General features: G+C 41.1%; 1 protein-coding gene across 1 annotated transcript; it reads right to left on the minus strand.

Annotated features, from left to right (window-relative positions):
- Positions 1 to 5,544: 5,544 nt before the first annotated feature.
- On the minus strand, positions 5,545 to 7,133 carry cnr2 (cannabinoid receptor 2). The gene has a single exon (XM_078237178.1). It carries the CDS (start codon positions 7,131 to 7,133, stop codon positions 6,012 to 6,014), a length of 1,122 nt encoding a protein of 373 aa, XP_078093304.1. The 3' UTR covers positions 5,545 to 6,011.
- Between the last annotated feature and the right edge of the window lie 12,982 nt (positions 7,134 to 20,115).

The raw sequence follows: 20,115 nt of genomic DNA on the forward strand, positions 1-20,115 counted from the left end.
TACAAAGGAATACATAGGGTTTAAAGCATGGAACTGGCAATTTGGCTCAACCAGTCCACACTCCAGCGTTAATGCTCCGCTTAAGCCTCCTCATAATTTTCTCATCTAAATCTTCCAGCCCTACCATTAACTGAGTAAATCCTGCCCGATTCCATCTACCAAAATGCATCAGCTCACATTTATCTAAATTAAACTCTATCTGCCATTCATTGTCCCACTGGCCCAATTGATCAAGAAACCTTTGCAACCCTAGATAACCTTCTTCACTGTCCACTATGCCACCAATCTTAGTGTCACCTGCAAACTTACTAACCATGCCCCATAAATTCTCTCCAAATCATTAATATAAATAACAAATAACAGTGGACCCAGCACCGATCCCTGAGGCACAACGCTAGCCACAGGCCTCCAGTTTGAAAAACAACCCTCTACAACCACCCTCTGTCTTCTGTCATCAAGCCAATTTTGTATCCAATTGGCTATCTCACCTGGATCCCGTGAGATTTAATCTCATGCAACAACCCATCATACGGTACCTTGTCAAAGGCCTTGCTAAAGTCTATTTGATGGTGATGTCATTAGGGTGTTGCAGAGACTTCTGTTTTATTTTCAGTTTGTAGGCAAGAGGTCCTAGAATAAATCCGTTGTTGTTTGTTTGAATCCATATGTGCAAACCACATATTTTCTTTTTGTTAAAACCCACAACCCCTAACACAGTTTGAACATTACAGGTGTGAACACATTCCCACTTCTTTATCTATTACCTGTCCCTTTTTTACCAATTACACAAAAGCTTTTCCAATTACACAAAGGCTTGTCTTAAAGTTTACTTATTAGTGACAAGTAGGCTTACATTAACACTGCATGAAGTTACTGTGAAATTCCTCTCGCCGTCACACTCCGGCACCTGTTTGGGTACACTGAGGAAGAATTTAGCATGGCCAATGCACCTAACCAGCACGTCTTTCAGACTGTGGAAAGAAACCAGAGCACCCGGGGGAAACCCAAAATCACCCCCCCCCCCCACCCCCCGGCTAACAACCACCCCCACTCCCCCCCCAGCCTGCCCCAATCGTTGGTCTCCCTCCTGCCCCAACAAGATCCCAATGCAGAGTGGCAGCGGGACCCTCCACCCCCACTGTTTGCCCCGAAGCCTGGCCCCACCAGGTCCTGCCCCCTTGACACTGTCCCAGGCCTGGTAGGCAGTACCAAGGTTCCCCCTGCGCATGGATACTTTGCCCTTTGGACAGTGCCAGGGCACACAGGCTGGCACTTCCGGGGTGCCCAGGGGGCACCACCCCCCTCCCCCCGATGCTCTGGGGGCCCTGATTGCCCCTCCTTCACTTCAGCGGGGTCATCCCGATAGTTCCCAGAAAGTGGGGACCTACCGTAAACCTCGCTAGAGTGAAACACTCTGGCGGGGTGGGAAAAGCTAGCGGGCCAGGAGAATTCAGTCCCAGGTCCGCTAATCACATTTAAGTTATATTAAAAACTGATGAAAATTAATTATTTGGTCTTCCCATGATTTCCAATGCAGATCTGATGGCGCCAGAAATCCGGTGCTGGGAGATGTGCTCGCAGCGGGAACTCATGCGTGAATTCCACACACGCCCAGCCACGAGATTCTCCCACCCCGCTGTGCTAGAAAATCAGCGCGGTGAGGTGGGAGAATCGCCCCCACAATATACATCCATCATCCAAGGATGTGACGCAATGTTGTATGACCTTGCTCTCTTTTCTAGACCTCAGGGCAGGTCAAAGCCATATATGTAAGATATATATGTTTCTCAATAAAGTTAACATTTTCCTTACCTCAGCTGGTCCTGTAATCTTCTGTGTCTGCACAATGAGACCAATATTATAACACCTGTCCGATGAAGTTATTCAACTTCCCCCAATGTCTCAAGTAGGAACAAGGTCCAAGGACTTTTTTCTAGTCTACTCCAAGGACTAGAACCCAGTTGTAAATGTGTACATTTCCTTTCAATACTGTTTTAAGAAGTAGTTAAACTGGAAAAAATACTGACACAAATATGTGCATTGTTGTGCATGATATTATCTCAGATATTATCTCAGAGAAACATGGGTTAGAACTCACAAATTCATAAATGTATTCCTCCTTCATGCATTTTATTGTAGATCACCAGTAACTCTGAATAAATCTGAAGCCGATAAGTAATACCACCATACTGATTACAATGATAAATTTTATTTGTGATGCACATTTCATACTTTATTCCCTAATCATAACCTTGTTGTGCTGATATTCCTAGAAGGTTTATAATAGAGGGAATTCTCTCAACTTCCACAGAAATACAAGAGAAACATGGAGCTTTTTAATTATTCATCCCCGACTCGCTCCACTGAACTCATTTTATATGACGCGCTATTTCATGGTATAACACAAAAGAAGAATTCAAAACTGTAATATGATTTTCATGGCGCACTGTCTCATAATTAAGAAAAAGCTCTGTATAAAGGTCTTAAAGGACAAATATCAAATTGGCAGAATAATTTGCATGTCAGATTTGTAAACTGTGAAATTATGCAAATGGTGGAACGTTGATATCGTTTCTGCTTGGAATACATTTAGCTTTGTTGAACATTTATTTAAAAAGTCTAAGAGAACCACGCGATACTTGTTTTGGTATGAACTTTTCCAGAGGTCAATATGACAATCTGAGCTTTCACAGAAATCCGTTTCAGAAATCTCACCATTTCTGGCTCAAAGGCAGCCCATGTAGATGATGCCTGCAAACACATTAAGTCACAAGAGATGGGTGATTTCCAACAGACCAAAAGAAGGCAAATAAATATACAGGAAAGTAGGAAGCATAAGCTCAAAGATACTAAACTATGTTTATTAAATCCAAAGTAAGAATTTTCAGCTTATTAGATTTGAATATTATATTTGCCAAATTGTGCAAGAAAAGAGTAAAAATGTAATTCAGTGACAGGTAAATATTCTTTCAAGTGAATTCCAATGTGTACAATAATCTTGAATGAGTGCTTTTTAAAGTCCTCATGTTTTCTGCCACATCTTTACGTGACCTTAGGAGGCCAGTTTTACTGAACTTTGAAGTTCTCTGCAAACAGTGGAACCCAGAAATTGTGTTTCAATACAATAAACAATGTGCCAGGCCTTCCATCCGGCCTGTCATCCCTGGTGAAGATCCAGTCCAAATCCCAAGGAGAAGGTTATTTGCATAATAGGAATAGGCTCCCACACAATTTATGGCATTATTGGTTTCCTTAAACCATTGATGCATCAGAACTTCAGAGTGATGTCTTGTCACTGCATCAGAGTGGGTTTCAGGTCAATAGGTGCTGGCATAGAGGGTGTTTCACAGCGTAGTCAGACCGGTGCCTAGCAATTAAAAGTTAATCTATTCCCATAATGAAATGTTGTTTTTCTATTGCCAATCAATCTTTCTGAGACATTGTAGCTTCCACATATAGTTGTTGTGCAATATTTATGCTTAGAGTCATAGAGGTTTACAGCATGGACACAGGCCCATCGGCCCAACTTGTCCATGCCGCCCTTTTTTTTTTAAACCCCTAAGCTAGTCCCAATTGCCCACATTTGGCCCATATCTCTCTATACCCATCTTACCCATGTAACTGTCTAAATGCTTTTTAAAAGACAAAATTGTACCCGCCTCTACTACTACCTCTAGCAGCTTGTTCCAGACACTCACCACCCTCTGTGTGAAAAAGATTGCCCCTCTGGACCCTTTTGTATCTCTCCCCTATCACCTTAACCTATGCCTTCTAGTTTAAGACTCCCCTAACTTTGGGAAAAGATATTGACTATCTAGCTGATCTATGCCCCTCATTATTTTATAGACCTCTATAAGATCACCTCTCCGCCTCCCACGCTCCAGAGAAAAAAGTCCCAGTCTATCCAGCCTCTCCTTATACCGCAAACCATCAAGTCCCGGTCGCATCCCAGTAAATCTTTTTTGCGCTCTTTCTAGTTTAATAATATCCTTTGAGTGACCAGAACTGTACACAGTATTCCAAGGGTGACCTTACCAATGTCTCGTAAACTTCAACAAGACGTCCCAACTCCTATATTCAATGTTCTGACTAATGAAACCAAGCATGCTGAATGCCTTCTTCACCACTCTGTCCACTTTCAAGGAGCTATGAACATGTACCCCTAGATCTCTTTATTCTGTAACTCTCCCCAACGCCCTACCATTGACTGAGTAAGTCCTGCCCTGGTTCAATCTACCAAAATGCATCGCCTTGCATTTATCTAAATTAAACTCCATCTGCCACTCGTCAGTCCCCTGGCCCAATTGATCATTGTACATATATTCAAAAACAGACTGGGCTTTCTGAAATCAGTTTAAAATGTGTTATAGAGAGCTAATAGCAAGAAGGATGTTCAAATATATCAGGCAGCCACAACAGTTATTTAAAAGTGATTAGGGATTGAGATTATCATTGCAGGGAAACATCCAAGAACAGGAGTTTGTTTTAGTCAGGAGCTCTAAATGGGCAATATTGCACAAGTCTTCTGTTATACAGCCCACCTAATATTCAGTTCCATTGAAGTCAATGTATAATGGGCTACCATGCAATACAATATGGTCCATTTGTGCTACGGTTCAAAGCAAATTTCTATTCCACAGTCTGAGATTGAATCCTCAAAATGATGTAACAAAGATGGCAGCTTAGCTCCATAGAAAACTGCAGACACAATTCATGTTATATTATTCTGTCACACAACTATAGTTTAATGAATATATATATATACAATTATAGAATGTCCATTACAAAGTATTCTTTCCCTTCTAAAAGTAACTATTTGGACAGAACATGACTTTAATTCCAATTGCCATCAAAACAAAATAATGCACTCATTACCTGAAACAAATAACCTAATTTACTTAAATCCTGTTACTATGTATTTTCTGGGTTGCACGCAAAAATGGAGTCAGCGAACAATCTACAGTAAATGCAATTATTGCATTTTAATTTCATAATTTCCTTTAATATTGCATGCTAATTATTGATAATGAGGAAAGAAGTGCTGCTCATTCTTAGCAGCCTCAGTATAAATGGAAGGGAAAAAATAGCAGAGCAAGATCCAATGGCCAAAGGATACTAATCTATCAAACGTACACAAATTGCCAGTGGAGTCCGCTCATTCTATGTTAAAAATGTTATTACTGCTGCCAACAGACTGAACTACTCAATAGATCGGGTATGGGCAGCAATCCATAGGATAAAGCATGAATCTTAAAAGCTAAGTTGTGAAATTCAACAGGTTTTTTTCTTGGACAGTCCTTAGACCTAAGAGCAAAGCTTTTAGTATTTACAAAAATACTTAGTTAAAATTCTTTCTCATAACATTCCAAGTAATAAATAGTGAAAACCAAAGGGAATGTTTTGACATTGGTATTTACCCTTTTTGCTTCAACAAGGAGTTAATTTGTCAACTGCAATCAGATTGCTATTTTTAAGGTGTGAAATATGATTCCTCTAAAATATTAGTGAAGTTCCCTCTTTTTGAGCTTTTTCTCTCTTACTGGTGAAATACATTCTCTCTTATCACAATAACTTTGCGGAAAGGCATCTGTTTGTTGTCATTATGCTACATATTGAAGATCCATAGCAGAATTTATGAACCATGGTCATACGTTTATAACACTATGTTTGGCAATGTATACAAAAAGGAGTTGTTCACTTTTGAAATGTTAATGAAATTAAAAGATCTAATTTCTTTCTTGCAAAAAAGTTGGCAAGTGACGATGTTTGAATTCCGTAAACTATCTGAAACATAGTAATCAATATGAAACTATTCTATTTATCAGCAGATAGAAGTTCTCTCATTAGGTCTAATGGGACCACTCAATGCCTGAGAAAGAATGCCTTTAAAATAAGTTCTCAGTAATAATGCTCCCCAATAAATGATATTAGCTTGACTGCTCATTCTTTTTCTAAAAGGTGATGTTTTGTTCTGAATGCTTAATATCCAGGTGATCAATGCTTTGATTCAGTTAAAGATGATTCTTAGAATTGGCAATTTTGCATTGCTCAGCTGACGAAGAGATGGTCACAATTGTATTGTTGTTTTTAAAGTGGCCATCTGACTCTGCGCTGCCCTCCAGAGATGGTAGCTGTCTCTTCTGCCTAGACAAGATATTTAATAATACAATGCGCATATCTTTGCTTCTTAGAGCATAAATGATGGGGTTCACAGTAGAATTTAACCAACACAGCATGCAGAAAAAAGCAAATACCTTTTTGGTGTCATTGTCTACCTTGGCAAATAGATCATATATCATCAGAGTCAAGACCGGAGACCAACAAACAGTCAGAATTACTAATATTAAGCCCAGTGTTTTGGCAAGTTTAATATCCATACGTCTGTGTCCCATTTTTACCTGCCCTTTCCTTCCTTCTTTCTGTTTCTCCATGTAGACTGAATGAACATGTGCTTTCCACAGAATATGTATGTAGGCATAAATTATTAAAACTAGCAAGAAAGTTATTAACATAATCCAGCAAGCTAAATAGCTTTTATCCACCAGAGGAAACAGCTCACAGCAATGACTTTTGTAGTTAATGCAATTCCATCCCATCAAAGGAAGAAAAGCTATAAAAACAGCAACTGACCATGTGACTAGGAGGCAGATCACTGCTCTTCTCCTTGTTAAAATTGTCCTATATTCAGAAGGCTTATGAATGCATATATATCTGTCAATGGCAGTGAGCAACAAACTGCCCACCGAAGCTGAGAAAGATGCAATGACACCTCCAAGTTTAAACAGGAAAATGTAATCTTTGTCATGGTGCCTGAAAACGTGGAAGCTGACAAAACTGTACATAAAATTGATGCTTGCGCAGAGGTCAGCAGATGCAAGGCTAGTTATGAACAAGTAAGAGGGTCGACGTCGGAGTTGTGGGGTAAAGAGAACGATGTATAAAACTAAAATGTTTGCCAAAACAGTAAATGGTCCCACTGTCAGACACAATGCAGCAATTGCTTTACTTTGGCCATCTGTAAGAATCATGAAGCATTCCATGTCCATGTGGTCGCACGGCTTTTTAGTGGTCTCATCATAAGAAACTGTTGTCGTTATAGTTGAATTAAACAGAATGGAACTATTGTCATCCATTTTAGAAGCAGAATGTCTTTAAAATGTTATTTGTCAAATATCCTCTACTTCTTATCGTGAATCAATACGGTTGAGTCCATTAAGGATGGGTTTGAATGCTGAATTTTCAAAGTTTCTTAATCTTTTCAGTACTGATGATCCACTTTATACCTAGGAAAAATAGAAAATAATTAAAATGGTAAAGATATTTTATTTTGACAATTTTTCTAATGTTCTGATATTTAGAGAATACATATTGAGTCAGTGGAATCTTCTATTGCTGTTTTGGTATCCAGGACTCAGGAAAACGAGTGATTTTCTTTTGCCATTTTTACCATGATTCATGTGGTGAGTTTTTTGAAAACAATGAGCAATAATGTGACAACTGAAACGTGCATTAATATATGAGTTTACATTTTCCACATGATGCTCTATTCAAAGAGGAACAAAAAAACTTAACATTAATAAAGGGTGTGCGGGGTTGAGATTTGCTATTAAGGCAAGGGGGTTTGAGAAACAATATTTAGGTTTCACTAAAGGTGTCAAATAATTCTCAATCACAGTTCTCTTGCTTGGATTTTGCAAATCCCTCTTTCCGTGATTTTGAGCCTCAACCATTTTGCTATCTGCCTTTCTTTCCTGGAGTGCCAAGGTATACTTACAGGTACACATGAAGTAGGAACAAAATTAATATGTAAAATCATTGATTTAGGTGTGCTGCCTAATAATAGGTTAACTAGTACGTTCACATATTATCCACACTGCTAAAGGTTATTCAGTAACATTACTGTACACAGGACAATTCCAGAGTTAGATGTTTTTCATAATGAAGTACAGCCTCTATAAGAAGTATTTTCTAATTTCCTCCATAGTTGATGCTTGTACTGCAACAATGTAACGTATTGTCAATGAATGATCAGAAATGGAAATATTTCCAAAATGAAAATATATCGAATAGACAAAATGTCAATTCAGATCAATTAAAACTACCTAAATTTAATAAATATATTTACAAAGTAGTTTTTGTTGGATTTCCCCTTGCCACCGAGAATATGAACAAAACAAGGTCTATTTCGCGGTTCAATTATTGTCGGGCTAGTATCTTAGGGGCCAGTCAGCTTGTTCAAAAGAAACACCCTATCCTAGATGATATGAAGATACAGTTTTCATCCTAAATGATTTGTGAGCATTCCCTTATTGATCATTGTTTTCTAGAGAATTCCAGTTTATGCAGTAAAGTTGAGTGGTATTTGTACTCCTTTGTGACTCCTCCAACTTCACATAAGTTCTATTCATCATACATTGTTGACAGATCCTAACGTGCTACATACGTGTATATCAAATCATATTTTCCACATGTTCACACCACTGCTCTCGTAGAAATTTCATACAATATAGTGATGATTAAAAAATAAAACAATCGCACACAGTTAACAGCACAAGATTCTGTTCAAATATTTGATAAATGAAATGCTAAAGGATTGAGGTGGGTGCATTGTTATCCCTATACAAAATGCTTCAGTTCCTAATATATTATTGGATCAACTTCATCATCAAATATTTTACCCTCTCATTCCCAGTTTATCTTGTATATTTCAATGAGGAACCTTCCTGCAAGTCTCTTGGACAAGGGAAATAGTTCACAGACCAATCATTTACAAATAATGCTGAATTGTGACAAACTCATAATTCTGATGTTTTTTAACTGCTTTATTTAAACAACTAATTTAAGTAAACCAAGAAATAGTTCTTGGTTTCATCCTTTAGGTTGAAAACACATAGGATGTGTAAGAAGAAAGGAAAGAGTTGGGAAAATATTGGGCGAATCTTCCCAATCCCAAGGAGGCAGGACCAAGAGTAGAATTTGAAGATAACACATCAGGTCGGCTCCCTAATACATTTCTATCTTTGAGGGATCTTGCCCGAGGAGGGGTCATTGTGGGTGCTGGCTACTACCCAGCAGTGGTGGGTAGCCATTTGGCCACTTTAGGGAATAGTTGAGATTAAGGTGCTGCCACTGCTGTAACTTTCCCAATATTGGACTATATTGGACCTAAGGTAAATGATAAAACTTAATTAAAGCTTAATTGGAGTACAGGTGGATTGGGTGACACATTGTCAATTCATCTCCAAGCATCTAGATTGATAAAATCTCCCACTCTAACAGCCTGGTGAAATGAGTTAGGATATTTCACACCACAAATGTCTTGTTAATTCAGAGAAAAATATTAAGGAGGAGATTTTCCTCCATATCAGAAAAGACAGTGTGAGGATAAAGCAGGGAAACTGTTTTTATTTTACAGAGGTTGGTTGCCATGCTATTTCCAATGCTTTCTGACTTATTTCATATTTCCAGCATTTCAAGTTTTCTTGTTTATCCATAACATTCTGATGTACAGTATTCTGATGCCTCACCATAACGTACAGCTCTACTAGTAATAGACAAACAATACTCCCTCTCTGTAACGTATCAGTGTTACAATGTGATCTCTATACTTCTTCCATGTGGCTGTAGATAAAGTCTCCAGTGCTTACATGTTACAGTTAATCTACAAATAATTCAGATATTCAGGCTACATTTTCCAAATATATTCTCATCATCATATCAGGAGCTTCATGAGGTGCATCTGAAAATTAGTTGTTAACCTGGTGAAGCCTTAATACTCAGCTAAAAGCCTGCTAAACAGCAAACACAGCCTGCTATAGACAGAGATAAGTAATACCAATAGATCACATCAACGTTCTGCAATCTTGCAGTCATTAAAGGTGGTTGACAATTAAATGTCTAATGAGCGGATATGGAATCCCCATCAATATCCATCTTCATTGTCAACAAATGTTGGGGGCCAGCATGTGAGTACAAAAGGCAAGGCTGAAGCGTTTGCAAACATATTCAGCCAGAAGTGCAAAGTGGTGATATGTCTCAGTCCCCTCTTGAGTTCTGCACTATCACAGCTGCCAGTATTCAGACAATTTGATTCAATCCACATAACATCCAGAAACAGCTGAGTGCACTGTACACTGTAAAGGTTACGGGCCTCAACAATATCCCAGCTGTAGTGCAGAAAATCTAGCTCCAGATCAAACCACACCTCTAACCAAGCTGTTTCAGTACAGCTCCAATACTGTCATCCACATGACAAGGTGGAAAATTGCCCTGGTCTTGCCCACAAAAAACAGAAAAAGTCCAATCCAGCCCTTTTAATCCATTCCCAACCATAAGGTAATGGAAGGAATCTCAATAGTGTTTTCAAATGACACTTACTCAGCAATAACCTGTTCATTAATGCTTAGTTTGGGTTCTACTAGGACCTCATAACTCTAAACCTCAATATAGCCTCAGTCTAGACATGGATATGGTAGCTCAATTCTGAAGGTAGGGTGAAAGTGACAGCCCTTGACATCAGGGCACCATTTGATGGTGTGGCACCAAGAGCCTGCATAAGAAGGACAATGATGATCATGGAAAATCTCTCTCATGGCTTGTGGCTTTATTTAATCCATTCATAGGATGTGGAGGTTACTGGCTAGGCCAGCAATTATTGCCCATCCTTAATTGCCCTTGTGAAGGTTGTGCTGCGCTGCCTTCTTGAACCACTGCAGTCCATGTGGTATACATGTGAAGTTCCAGGATTTTGACCCTGTGACAGTGAAAGAAAAGTAATATATTTCCAAGCCAGGATGGTGTGTGACTTGGGGGAGAATTTCCAGGTGGTGGTGTTCTCACTGTCTGCTGTCAGTGTCCTTCTAGATGATAGTGGTTGTGGGCTTGGAAGGTGCTGCCTGAGGAGCCTTGGTGAGATCCTGCAGTGCATCTTGTAGATTGCTGCCACTGTGCATTGGTGGTGGAGGGAGTGAATGTTTGTGGGTGGAGTGCCAGTCAAGTGGGCTGCTTTGCCTGGATGGTGTTGGGTTTCTGGAGTATTGTTGGAGCTGCACTCATCCAAGCAAGTAGAGAATATTCCATTACACTCCTGAGTACTGCCTTGTAGATTGTGGATGGGCTTTGGGGAGTCAGACGGTGAGTTACTTGCTGCAGAATTGCTAGTCTGTGACCTGTTCTTGTACCCACAGTATTTATGTGGCTAGTTCAGTTCAGTTTCTGGTCAAAGGTAACTCCCAGGATGTCAATAGTGGGGATTTATCATTGGTAATGCCATTGAATGTCAAGGAGCGATAGTTAGACCCTCTCTTATTGGAGATGGTCATTGCTTGGCACTTGCGTGGCGCAAATGTTACTTGCCACTTGTCAGTCCAAGCCTGGATATTGTCCAGGTTTTGCTGCTTTTGGACATGGACTACTTCAGTATCTGAGGAGTCGTGAATGGTACTGAACGTTATGCAGTCATCCGCGAACATCCCCACTTCTGACTTTAAAATGGAAGGAAGGTCATTGATGAAGCAGCTGAAGATGATTCAGGACACTAACCTGAGGAACAACTACAGTGTTCACAGAATCTTTACAGTGCTGAAAGAAGCCATTCAGCCCATCAAGTCTTCATTGACTCTCTGAAAGAACTTTCTACCTCTGTCAAGACCCCTCTCAGCCTTCTTTTCTCCAAAGAAAACAACCCAACCTCTCCAATGTCATGGGACAGAGATGATTGACCTCCAACAATTAAAATCATTTTCCTTTGTGCCAGGTATGACTCCAAACAGCGGAGAGTTTTCCCTCTGATTCTCATTGACTCTAGTTTTGCTAGGGCTCATTCAGTCAAATGCCACATTCAGTCAAATGCTGCCTTGATGTCAAGGGCAGTCACCCTCACCTCACCTCTGGAGTTCAGCTCTTTTGTCCATGCTTGAAACAAAGCTGCAATGAAGTCAGGAGCTGAGTGACCCTGGCAGAACCCAAATGAGCATCCATGAGCAGGTTATTGCTAAGCAAGTTCTGCTTGATAGCACTTTTGATAACCACTTCCATCACTTCACTGATGATTGAGAGTAGACGATGGGACAGTTGTTGGCTGGGTTGGATTTGTCCAACTTTTTATGTACGGACCTAGCTGGGCAATTTTTTACATTGCTAGGTAGATACCCAGCATAAATGTATGTGGCTGTGAGAGGGCAATAGTTTCAGCCCAGGGTAGAGACTAACAATCTTTAACTGCTTCATCAGTGACACACCCTCCATCTTATTGTTGGATGTAGGTTGTTTGTTAATGACTGCACGGTGTTTGGCTCCATTAAAAATTCCTCAGATAATGAGGAAATGCAGCAGGACCTGGAAATAGTCCAGTCTTGAGTTGGTAAATGGTAATTAACATACAAGTATCAGGTAATTACTATTCCCAACAAGAGAGAGAGCCTAATTATGTCCACTTGACATTCAGTGGCTGAGTCCACAATATCAACAGTCTGGGAATCACCATTACTCAGAACACAACTGGATCAGCCACATAATTGCTGTAACCAGTACACATAGATTGGATATTCTGTGGTAAGTGGTTCGCCTTTGCAAAGTCTCTCCCCCACCTACAAGGCAAAAGTTAGGAATGCAATAAAAATAATCTCCATTTAACTGAATGGGTGCACATGCAACAACACTTAGAACGGTGGCACAGTGGTTAGCACTGCTGCTTCACGGTGCCAGAGACCCAGGTTCAATTCTGGCCTCGGGTCACTGTCTGTGTGGAGTTTGCACGTTCTCCCCGTGTCTGCATGGTTTTCCTCCGGGTGCTCCGGTTTCATCCCACAGTCCAAAGATGTGTGGGTTAGGTTGATTGGCAATGCTAAATTGACCCTAGTGTCAGGGGGACTACAGGGTAAATACGTGGGGTTGCGGGAATAGGGCCTGGGTGGGATTGTGGTCGGTATAGACTTGATGGGCCGAATGGCCTCCTTTTGCATTGTAAGGATTCTATGATGAACCTAGCATGGAATTGCATCATGAACAGACGTTCCCAAGGTCATCCTTGAACTGATATTTCCATTAGTAGGAAAGACTAAGAACTGAGGGTACAGCCTCAGAGTAAAGGGATGATATGATTTATTATTGTTACATGTATTGGTATACAGTGAAATGTATTGTTTCTTGAGCGCTATACAGACAAAGCATACTGTACCTTGAGAAGGAAAGGAGAAAGTGCAGAATGGAGTGTTACAATCATAGCTAGGGTATAGAGAAAGATCAACTTAATGCAAGGTAGGTCCAATGAAAAGTCTGATGGCAGCAGGGACGAAACTGTTTTCTTTAGTCGGTTGGTACGTGTCCTCAGACATTTGTGTCCTTTTTCTCAACAGAAGAAGGTGGAAGAGAGTATGTCTGGGGTGCGTGGGGTCCTTAAGTATGCTGGCTGCTTCTCCAAGGCAACAGGAAGTGTAGTCAGTGTCAATGGGTGGAAGGCTGGTGTGAGTGATGGATTGGGCTTCGTTCATGACTCTTTGTAGTTTCTTGCAGCCTTGGACAGAACAGGACCTATAGCAAGCTGTGATACAACCAGAAAGAATGCTTTTGATGGTGCATTGGTAAAGGTTGGTGAGAGTTATAGCGGACATACCAAATTTCCTTAGTCTTCTGAGAAGGTGGAGGCGTTGGTGGGCTTTCTTAACTACAGCATCGGCATGGAGGGACCAGGACAGGTTGTTGGTGATCTGGACACCTAAAAATCTGAAGCTCTCGACCATTTCTACTTTGGCCCCATTGATGTAGACAAAAGCATGTCCTCCACTACTTCAGCCTGAAGTTGATGACTATTTCCTTCATTTTATTGACATTGAGGGAGAGATTATTGTCATCACACCAATTCACCAGATTTTCTATCTCTTTCCTGTACTCCATTGTTTGAGATCCAACCCACTATGGTGGTGTCATCAGAAAACTTGAAAATTGAGTTGGAGGGGAATTTGGCACACACTCATAGATGTATAAGGAGTATAGTAAGGGGCTGAGGACACAGTCTTGTGGGGTACCAGTGTTGAGGATAATCATGGAGGAGGTGTTGTTGCCTATCCTTGCTGATTGCGGTCTGTGCATTAGGAAGATCAGGATCCAGTTGCATAGGGAGGAGCTGAGTCCCAGGCCAGGGAGCTTGGAGATGAGATTCATTGGAATAATGGTGTTGAAGGCTGAGCTGTAGTTGATAAATAGGAGTCTGACATCTAGTCTTTGTCATCTAGGTGTTCCAGGGTTGCGTGCAGGGCCAGGGAGATGGAGTCTGCTGTGGACCTGTTGCAGTGACCGGTGAACTGTAGTGGATCCAGGCAATCTGGGAGGCCGGAACTAATTTGTGCCATGACTCACCTTTAGAACCGAGATGAGGAGGAATTTCTTCAGCCAGAGGGTGGTGAATCTATGGAATTCATTGCCACAGAAGGCTGTGGCAGCCAGGTCATTGAGTGTACTTAAGACAGAGATAGATAGGTTTTTGATTGGTAAGAGGATCAACGGTTTTGGGAGAAAAGGCGGGTGAATGGGCTTGAAAAACATATCAGCCATGACCAACTGGCAGGGCAGACTCGATGGGCTAATTCTGATCCTATACCTAGGTCTTAAGGAGCTCCCCAACACACACTGAGACCAGAACAAAGCCAAAGGTTAAACATGGGAAAATTTTACAAAGAAATTGTTTTAACATTGCTTTCGTTATCATCGGCTGCACAAGGCTCTCGAGCTAACTTGTCCATCTTCTTACTCCAGTTTAATCTCGGCTGGGATAAGTGAACCTTTCCTATCACCCTGTCACACCAGCCGGAATCTGCAAATGGTGAACACACACACAGGCACTGGTTTCTGGATCCTTTTTCACACCGCCAGAATCGTGTCCCGGTGCCAAAGCAGGGATGCTACTTAGGTAATGGTGAAATTTATTGCCATTTTGCTTTAATTAGCTTTAGCGCTTTTTAACTTTACGTTAGTGATCACATCAGTAATTTGTAACTTCATGGTATCCTGTTTTGATGTGAATCGGGGCTCTAAATTTCCCCCCAAATCCCGCCCTTACCACATTTTTATTAATTTGAAAATCAGGACATGAACCGACAGGAGTTATTCACTATCTTCTAGAAAGGCGTTTGCTCTGAATATTTCTACACAGTAATTGCTGCCAATTCCAAAAGGGAATTGTCACTCGGGAATACACTGTGTTTGTATACACGCATGATTTTGTTTGCGTTCGTATAACATCATTCCATTGGGGAAAAATGGGGCGCTTTTCAGTGTATCTTTAATCAAGCTAATGTATGTCATTTTCAAAGTTATTTTGGACCATCTAGGCGATTCCCTCGTTAAGCCGCGCTATTTCAGGCTACATTGATATCTAACCTGCCCACACTGCGTCGCTATCGACAACCAGCACAATTATATAGAGCGAGCTTCATCACCATGTTAACGCTGTCCTGTTATATTACAAACAAGAAACACACTCAGTATGTTACTAACTGTTCTCAGCAACATTCTTGAACAGCTGCAGTGTGAGATCAATACACAGCTCTTCCTAAGCGATGGCACAGATGCCATTGAGCCGAGTGGCCTCCTTCTGCTCTGTGCGATACTCAATTTCCCAAATTCCCATTCCTACAGTTACATCTCCAATCCAGTTACATCTCCAATCCAGTTATATCTCCACCATCTCCAATCCAGTTACATCTCCAATCCAGTCACATCTCCACCATCTCCAATCCAGTTACATCTCCAATCCAGTTATATCTCCACCATCTCCAATCCAGTTACATCTGCAATCCAGTTTCATCTCCACCATCTCCAATCCAGTTACATCTCCAATCCAGTCACATCTCCACCATCTCCAATCCAGTTTCATCTCCACCATCTCCAATCCAGTTACATCTCCAATCCAGTCACATCTCCACCATCTCCAATCCAGTTTCATCTCCACCATCTCCAATCCAGTTACATCTCCAATCCAGTCACATCTCCACCATCTCCAATCCAGTTACATCTCCAATCCAGTTATATCTCCACCATCTCCAATCCAGTTACATCTCCAATCCAGTCACATCTCCACCATCTCCAATCCAGTTACATCTCCAACCCAGTTATATCTCCACCATCCCCAATTCCATCTCCTTCCCGCCAATATCAAGAAATGCGAAAACGCAAATTGAGTGAAATTATAAGGAAAAAAACGGACAGTCATTCTTCAGCTGACTGTTCTGAACGGAGGTATCCCGGCAGCCCGGGCTGTTCTCGCTCTGGTTTGCAGCTTGTTCCAGCCAGCTGAACGCAAAGCTGAGGCTTTCTCTGCTAGTGGAAATCTTCTTACCCTGAAACGCCGGGTTTCGGGTTCCTGCTGTGAACTGAAGGCAGGATTCAGCCCCGGAGCCGTGACCTGGAGGAAGCGCCTTCCACACGCCTGACCCTCTGCGAGACTCCTACACAAGTGAAGGGAAAGTCTCAACTTCTCAACTTTAAGATGCCGTTACACACTGCGCTGTGGAGATAAATTATCTACCAAAGCACAAGGATCCATGTCGCGAATTAAAACTGTTCCTACAATTCCGCATGTCAATCATAAATTCTTCTTTCCCCCGTTAGTCAGAGGTAAGAGATTTCAAACAAGGTTCTTGCGCAGTAACTAAATCTGTCTCAGTGTACAAGCGGAAAATATCCCTTGTCTATCTTCTTAAATTTTATACATAGGCGCAAAGCCAGGTTATAACTTTTATGAGAGGAAATATCTATTTACAAGAGCGGGTCAATGCCAGGATAGCTCCAGGTGGAAAGTTAGAATGATGGATATTATTACCTTCATTCACCCCGAGGCACTCAGACGCTGGCAACAGAGTGGCTCTCCTGGTCGGTTCCTGGTGTGACTGATCCACCTGTGAATCCAATGGAATCTCTCCCTAAGCAACCAGGACGAGCTGTCAGAGCCCTGCTGTCCTGCAGTGTACTCCTGAGCCGCCCTCTCGCTGCTCTATTAAATCTGGCTATCTGTCACTTACTGCTTCCCCTCCAGTGTTTCATCACCCAGCACCGATCCTGTCGGTTCCCGCTTTGCTCTCACGCTGTCAGCAACCGGACCTCGCCCTTCACACCGTGGCAGGACCCGCCGAGAAATTCCCTCAAACAACGCCCATCAAAAACCCCTCGTTGGGGAGAGCCACTTGTGTGAGAAGTCCCTCCTTCTCCCAAACTTGGCATGCGAAGAAGCCTGCTCCACGAATGTCATGGACTCTGCACCAGGGGAGCAGAGGCGCACACTTCTAACGAGAATGTTTCCAACGTGATTGAAGCAGCCGGGGGTAGTTCATGCACACAGGCTGCTTCTCACATATCAGCGAGATTCATGCTGCTGGGGGTGCGGGGGAAGAGGCTTGGACTCATAACTCAGGCTGCAGTCAGTTTGATACACTTAGAGACAATTAAAACAGCTGGGATTTCCCCTCGTTGGGAAGCTACATATAGAATTACCGAGGGAGGGAGTTACAAGCGGATAATTTCAATGAAGGATTTACTGATGTGAGAAGCAGGAGAGCTAGCCTGGTATAGTTTCTGACCATCGACTGTAACTCCAGACGGCGTTTTAATTACTCCGTGGTGTTTATTTTACAAGGTATTACATGTAACGCAAACGTTGATTTTTTTGTAATTTTAACCTATTAAATATCTTCATTATTTCCCCGTGGCAAGCCTGTGAGAGCATGAGGACGCTGAGGGTACTGGGGAGGCTGTCAATCTGTCAGTGACAGTTGTGGTATATCCCGCAGAACAGCCGGGATGACAGATACCACATCAAAATAAATTGGTGGATGACATGTTCTGCAGTTTCTTCAGCCAATTACCGAGGAATACAACATATACAAATACATTAGAAAGTTTCAGGTTTATAGAGAACAGAAGCACATGTGGAAGAAAAATACTAAAGACAGTGTTAAACTTAAAGAACATGTACATTTGTGCAGATGAGTGGCAGGTCAGAAGAGTGGAAAAAATATAATGTTAAGGACCTGACCAGAAACTCCAAAGTATTTTATGAAGTTAGCCTAGATCCTTACTTTACATTTGATTTTGGCATTAGGGTGAACATAAGATGTTTCACTCCAGATATGATTCAAGTGACCCACTGGGAAGGTTTTATCAAAACAAACTTTATTTAAGAACACAATTAGAATGTAACAAAAATAATTAGCATAACTTTTACTAATCGTATGGTAGGCATGAGGGTTAGATTGATTGGCTGTGCTAAATTGCCCCTTAATGTCAGGGGGACTATCAGGGTAAACATGGGATGTTTACGGGGATAGGGCCTGGGTGAGATTGTGGTTGGTGCAGACTCGGTGGGCCAAATGGCCTCCTTCTGCACTGTAAGATTCTGTGATTTCTATGAATCAAAATACTGAAGCATGACAAAGTATAATTCTTAACAGCTATCGCGATTATTCCAATTCAACAGTATCCCCCATAGATATAAATCCCTTCTGTAGAACCAGTTAGCACAGAAACCAAAGATGCTTACATGATGCTAGATTTCCAGCATTTTAACACTTCCGGACACAGATCCAGTCAGCAATTTTCAGAGAAGAATATATCCTCAAAACAGCAAAACTTCTCAGGCAACTCTCAGTCTCTGATCTTCAGAGAGGAAAAAGTAGAGACACTGCTCTCTCTCAACTCGAAAGCAACATGTAAAAAAACAAGTAAGCTGGAATTTTCTGTGTAAGTCTAGCTGTACCTAGTCACCTGACCATACCTGTCAATCATTCCAATCAAGCCCGCACTCTGCAAAATCCCAGGGAAGACCAAGAACAGCAGAACTGAGTTCAGACTGAGCAATTATGCACTGCAGCAGCAATGCAGGATGCCGGTTGTAGACAGAATGCTCTGATAAAACTGCGAGAAACATCCTGCACAGAAACATGACTAAAATACATTTCTTAAAGGCACAGTTTCTTCACAATAAAAAACATCAAAGAATGACAAAAAGATTGTGTTAGGGTGCCAGATCAGAAACCACAATGTATGTAATGAAGCCAGACTAGACTCCAACAATTTTTCTATTTTGGCATAAATGTGAGGATAGGATGGTTCACCTCAGGAATGATTCCACTGACAAAATAGGGGTTTTATGTGAATAGTTTTATTCATAACAAAGTTTAAATGTACCTCTAACAAAATTAAACTACTAATTCATAACCATCGAACAATCTTTAAACATGAAAAGAAATAACTCTTAAATTCTAACTTATTACCATTCAGTTCCAATTAAGCAATACTTGTCTTATAGACTTACAGACAAACTGACTCTCTGTTAAAAAAATGCATCTTAAAGCACAAAATATATCAAAATAACACAGTCTCATCCCAATTGATGCGGAGAGGGGGGGAGCACGGGGGAACTAAACTATGAGAAAAATCTAGTCAGTAATATAAATGTTTCTATGGATATTTGAATAAGAAAGAGTTAATAAAATAAGCATTGGTCCTGTAGAAAGTGCTTCAGAGGAATTGGTAATGGAAAGTAGGGATATGGAGGATGAATTAAACTGGAATTTTGCTTCTGTCTTCACTATAGAGGACACACATAACATCCCAGGAAAGCAGGAAATGGAAGAGAGGGAGGAACTCAGAAAAAATTCTATCACCAGGGAAGTGATATTGAGCAAATTATTGGGTCTACAAGTTGACAAGTCCCCTGGTCTGGATGGACTTCACCCTAAGGACTTGAAAAAAGTGAATAATGAGATAGTTGGTGCATTGGTTTTCAGTTTCCAACATTCCCTAGATTTGGGGAAGGTTCCACAATTGGAAGATAACAAATGTTATTATTATTTATTCAAAAAGGAGGGAAAAGAGAGCGTTTTTTTCTTTTCTTAGTTATCCTAACATAGAAAATGTCATGGAAAATGTTAGAAAACATTATTGAAGTTGTTACAGTGGGGAACTTGGAAAGAGGGATATGGGCCAAATGCGGGCAATTGGGATTAGCTTAGGGGTTTTAAAAAAAAAGGGTGGCATGGACAAGTTGGGCTGAAGGGCCTGCTTCCATGTTGTAAACCTCTATGACTATTCAAGACAATCAGGCAGAGTCAACAGGCTTTTGTG

The sequence above is a fragment of the Mustelus asterias genome, chromosome 21, assembly GCF_964213995.1.
Source record: "Mustelus asterias chromosome 21, sMusAst1.hap1.1, whole genome shotgun sequence".
Taxonomy (NCBI): domain Eukaryota; kingdom Metazoa; phylum Chordata; class Chondrichthyes; order Carcharhiniformes; family Triakidae; genus Mustelus; species Mustelus asterias.

What these genes read in the sequence shown, in the direction of transcription:
- cnr2 (XM_078237178.1), bottom strand. Translation starts at nt 7,133, where the DNA reads ATGGATGACAATAGTTCCATTCTGTTTAATTCAACTATAACGACAACA.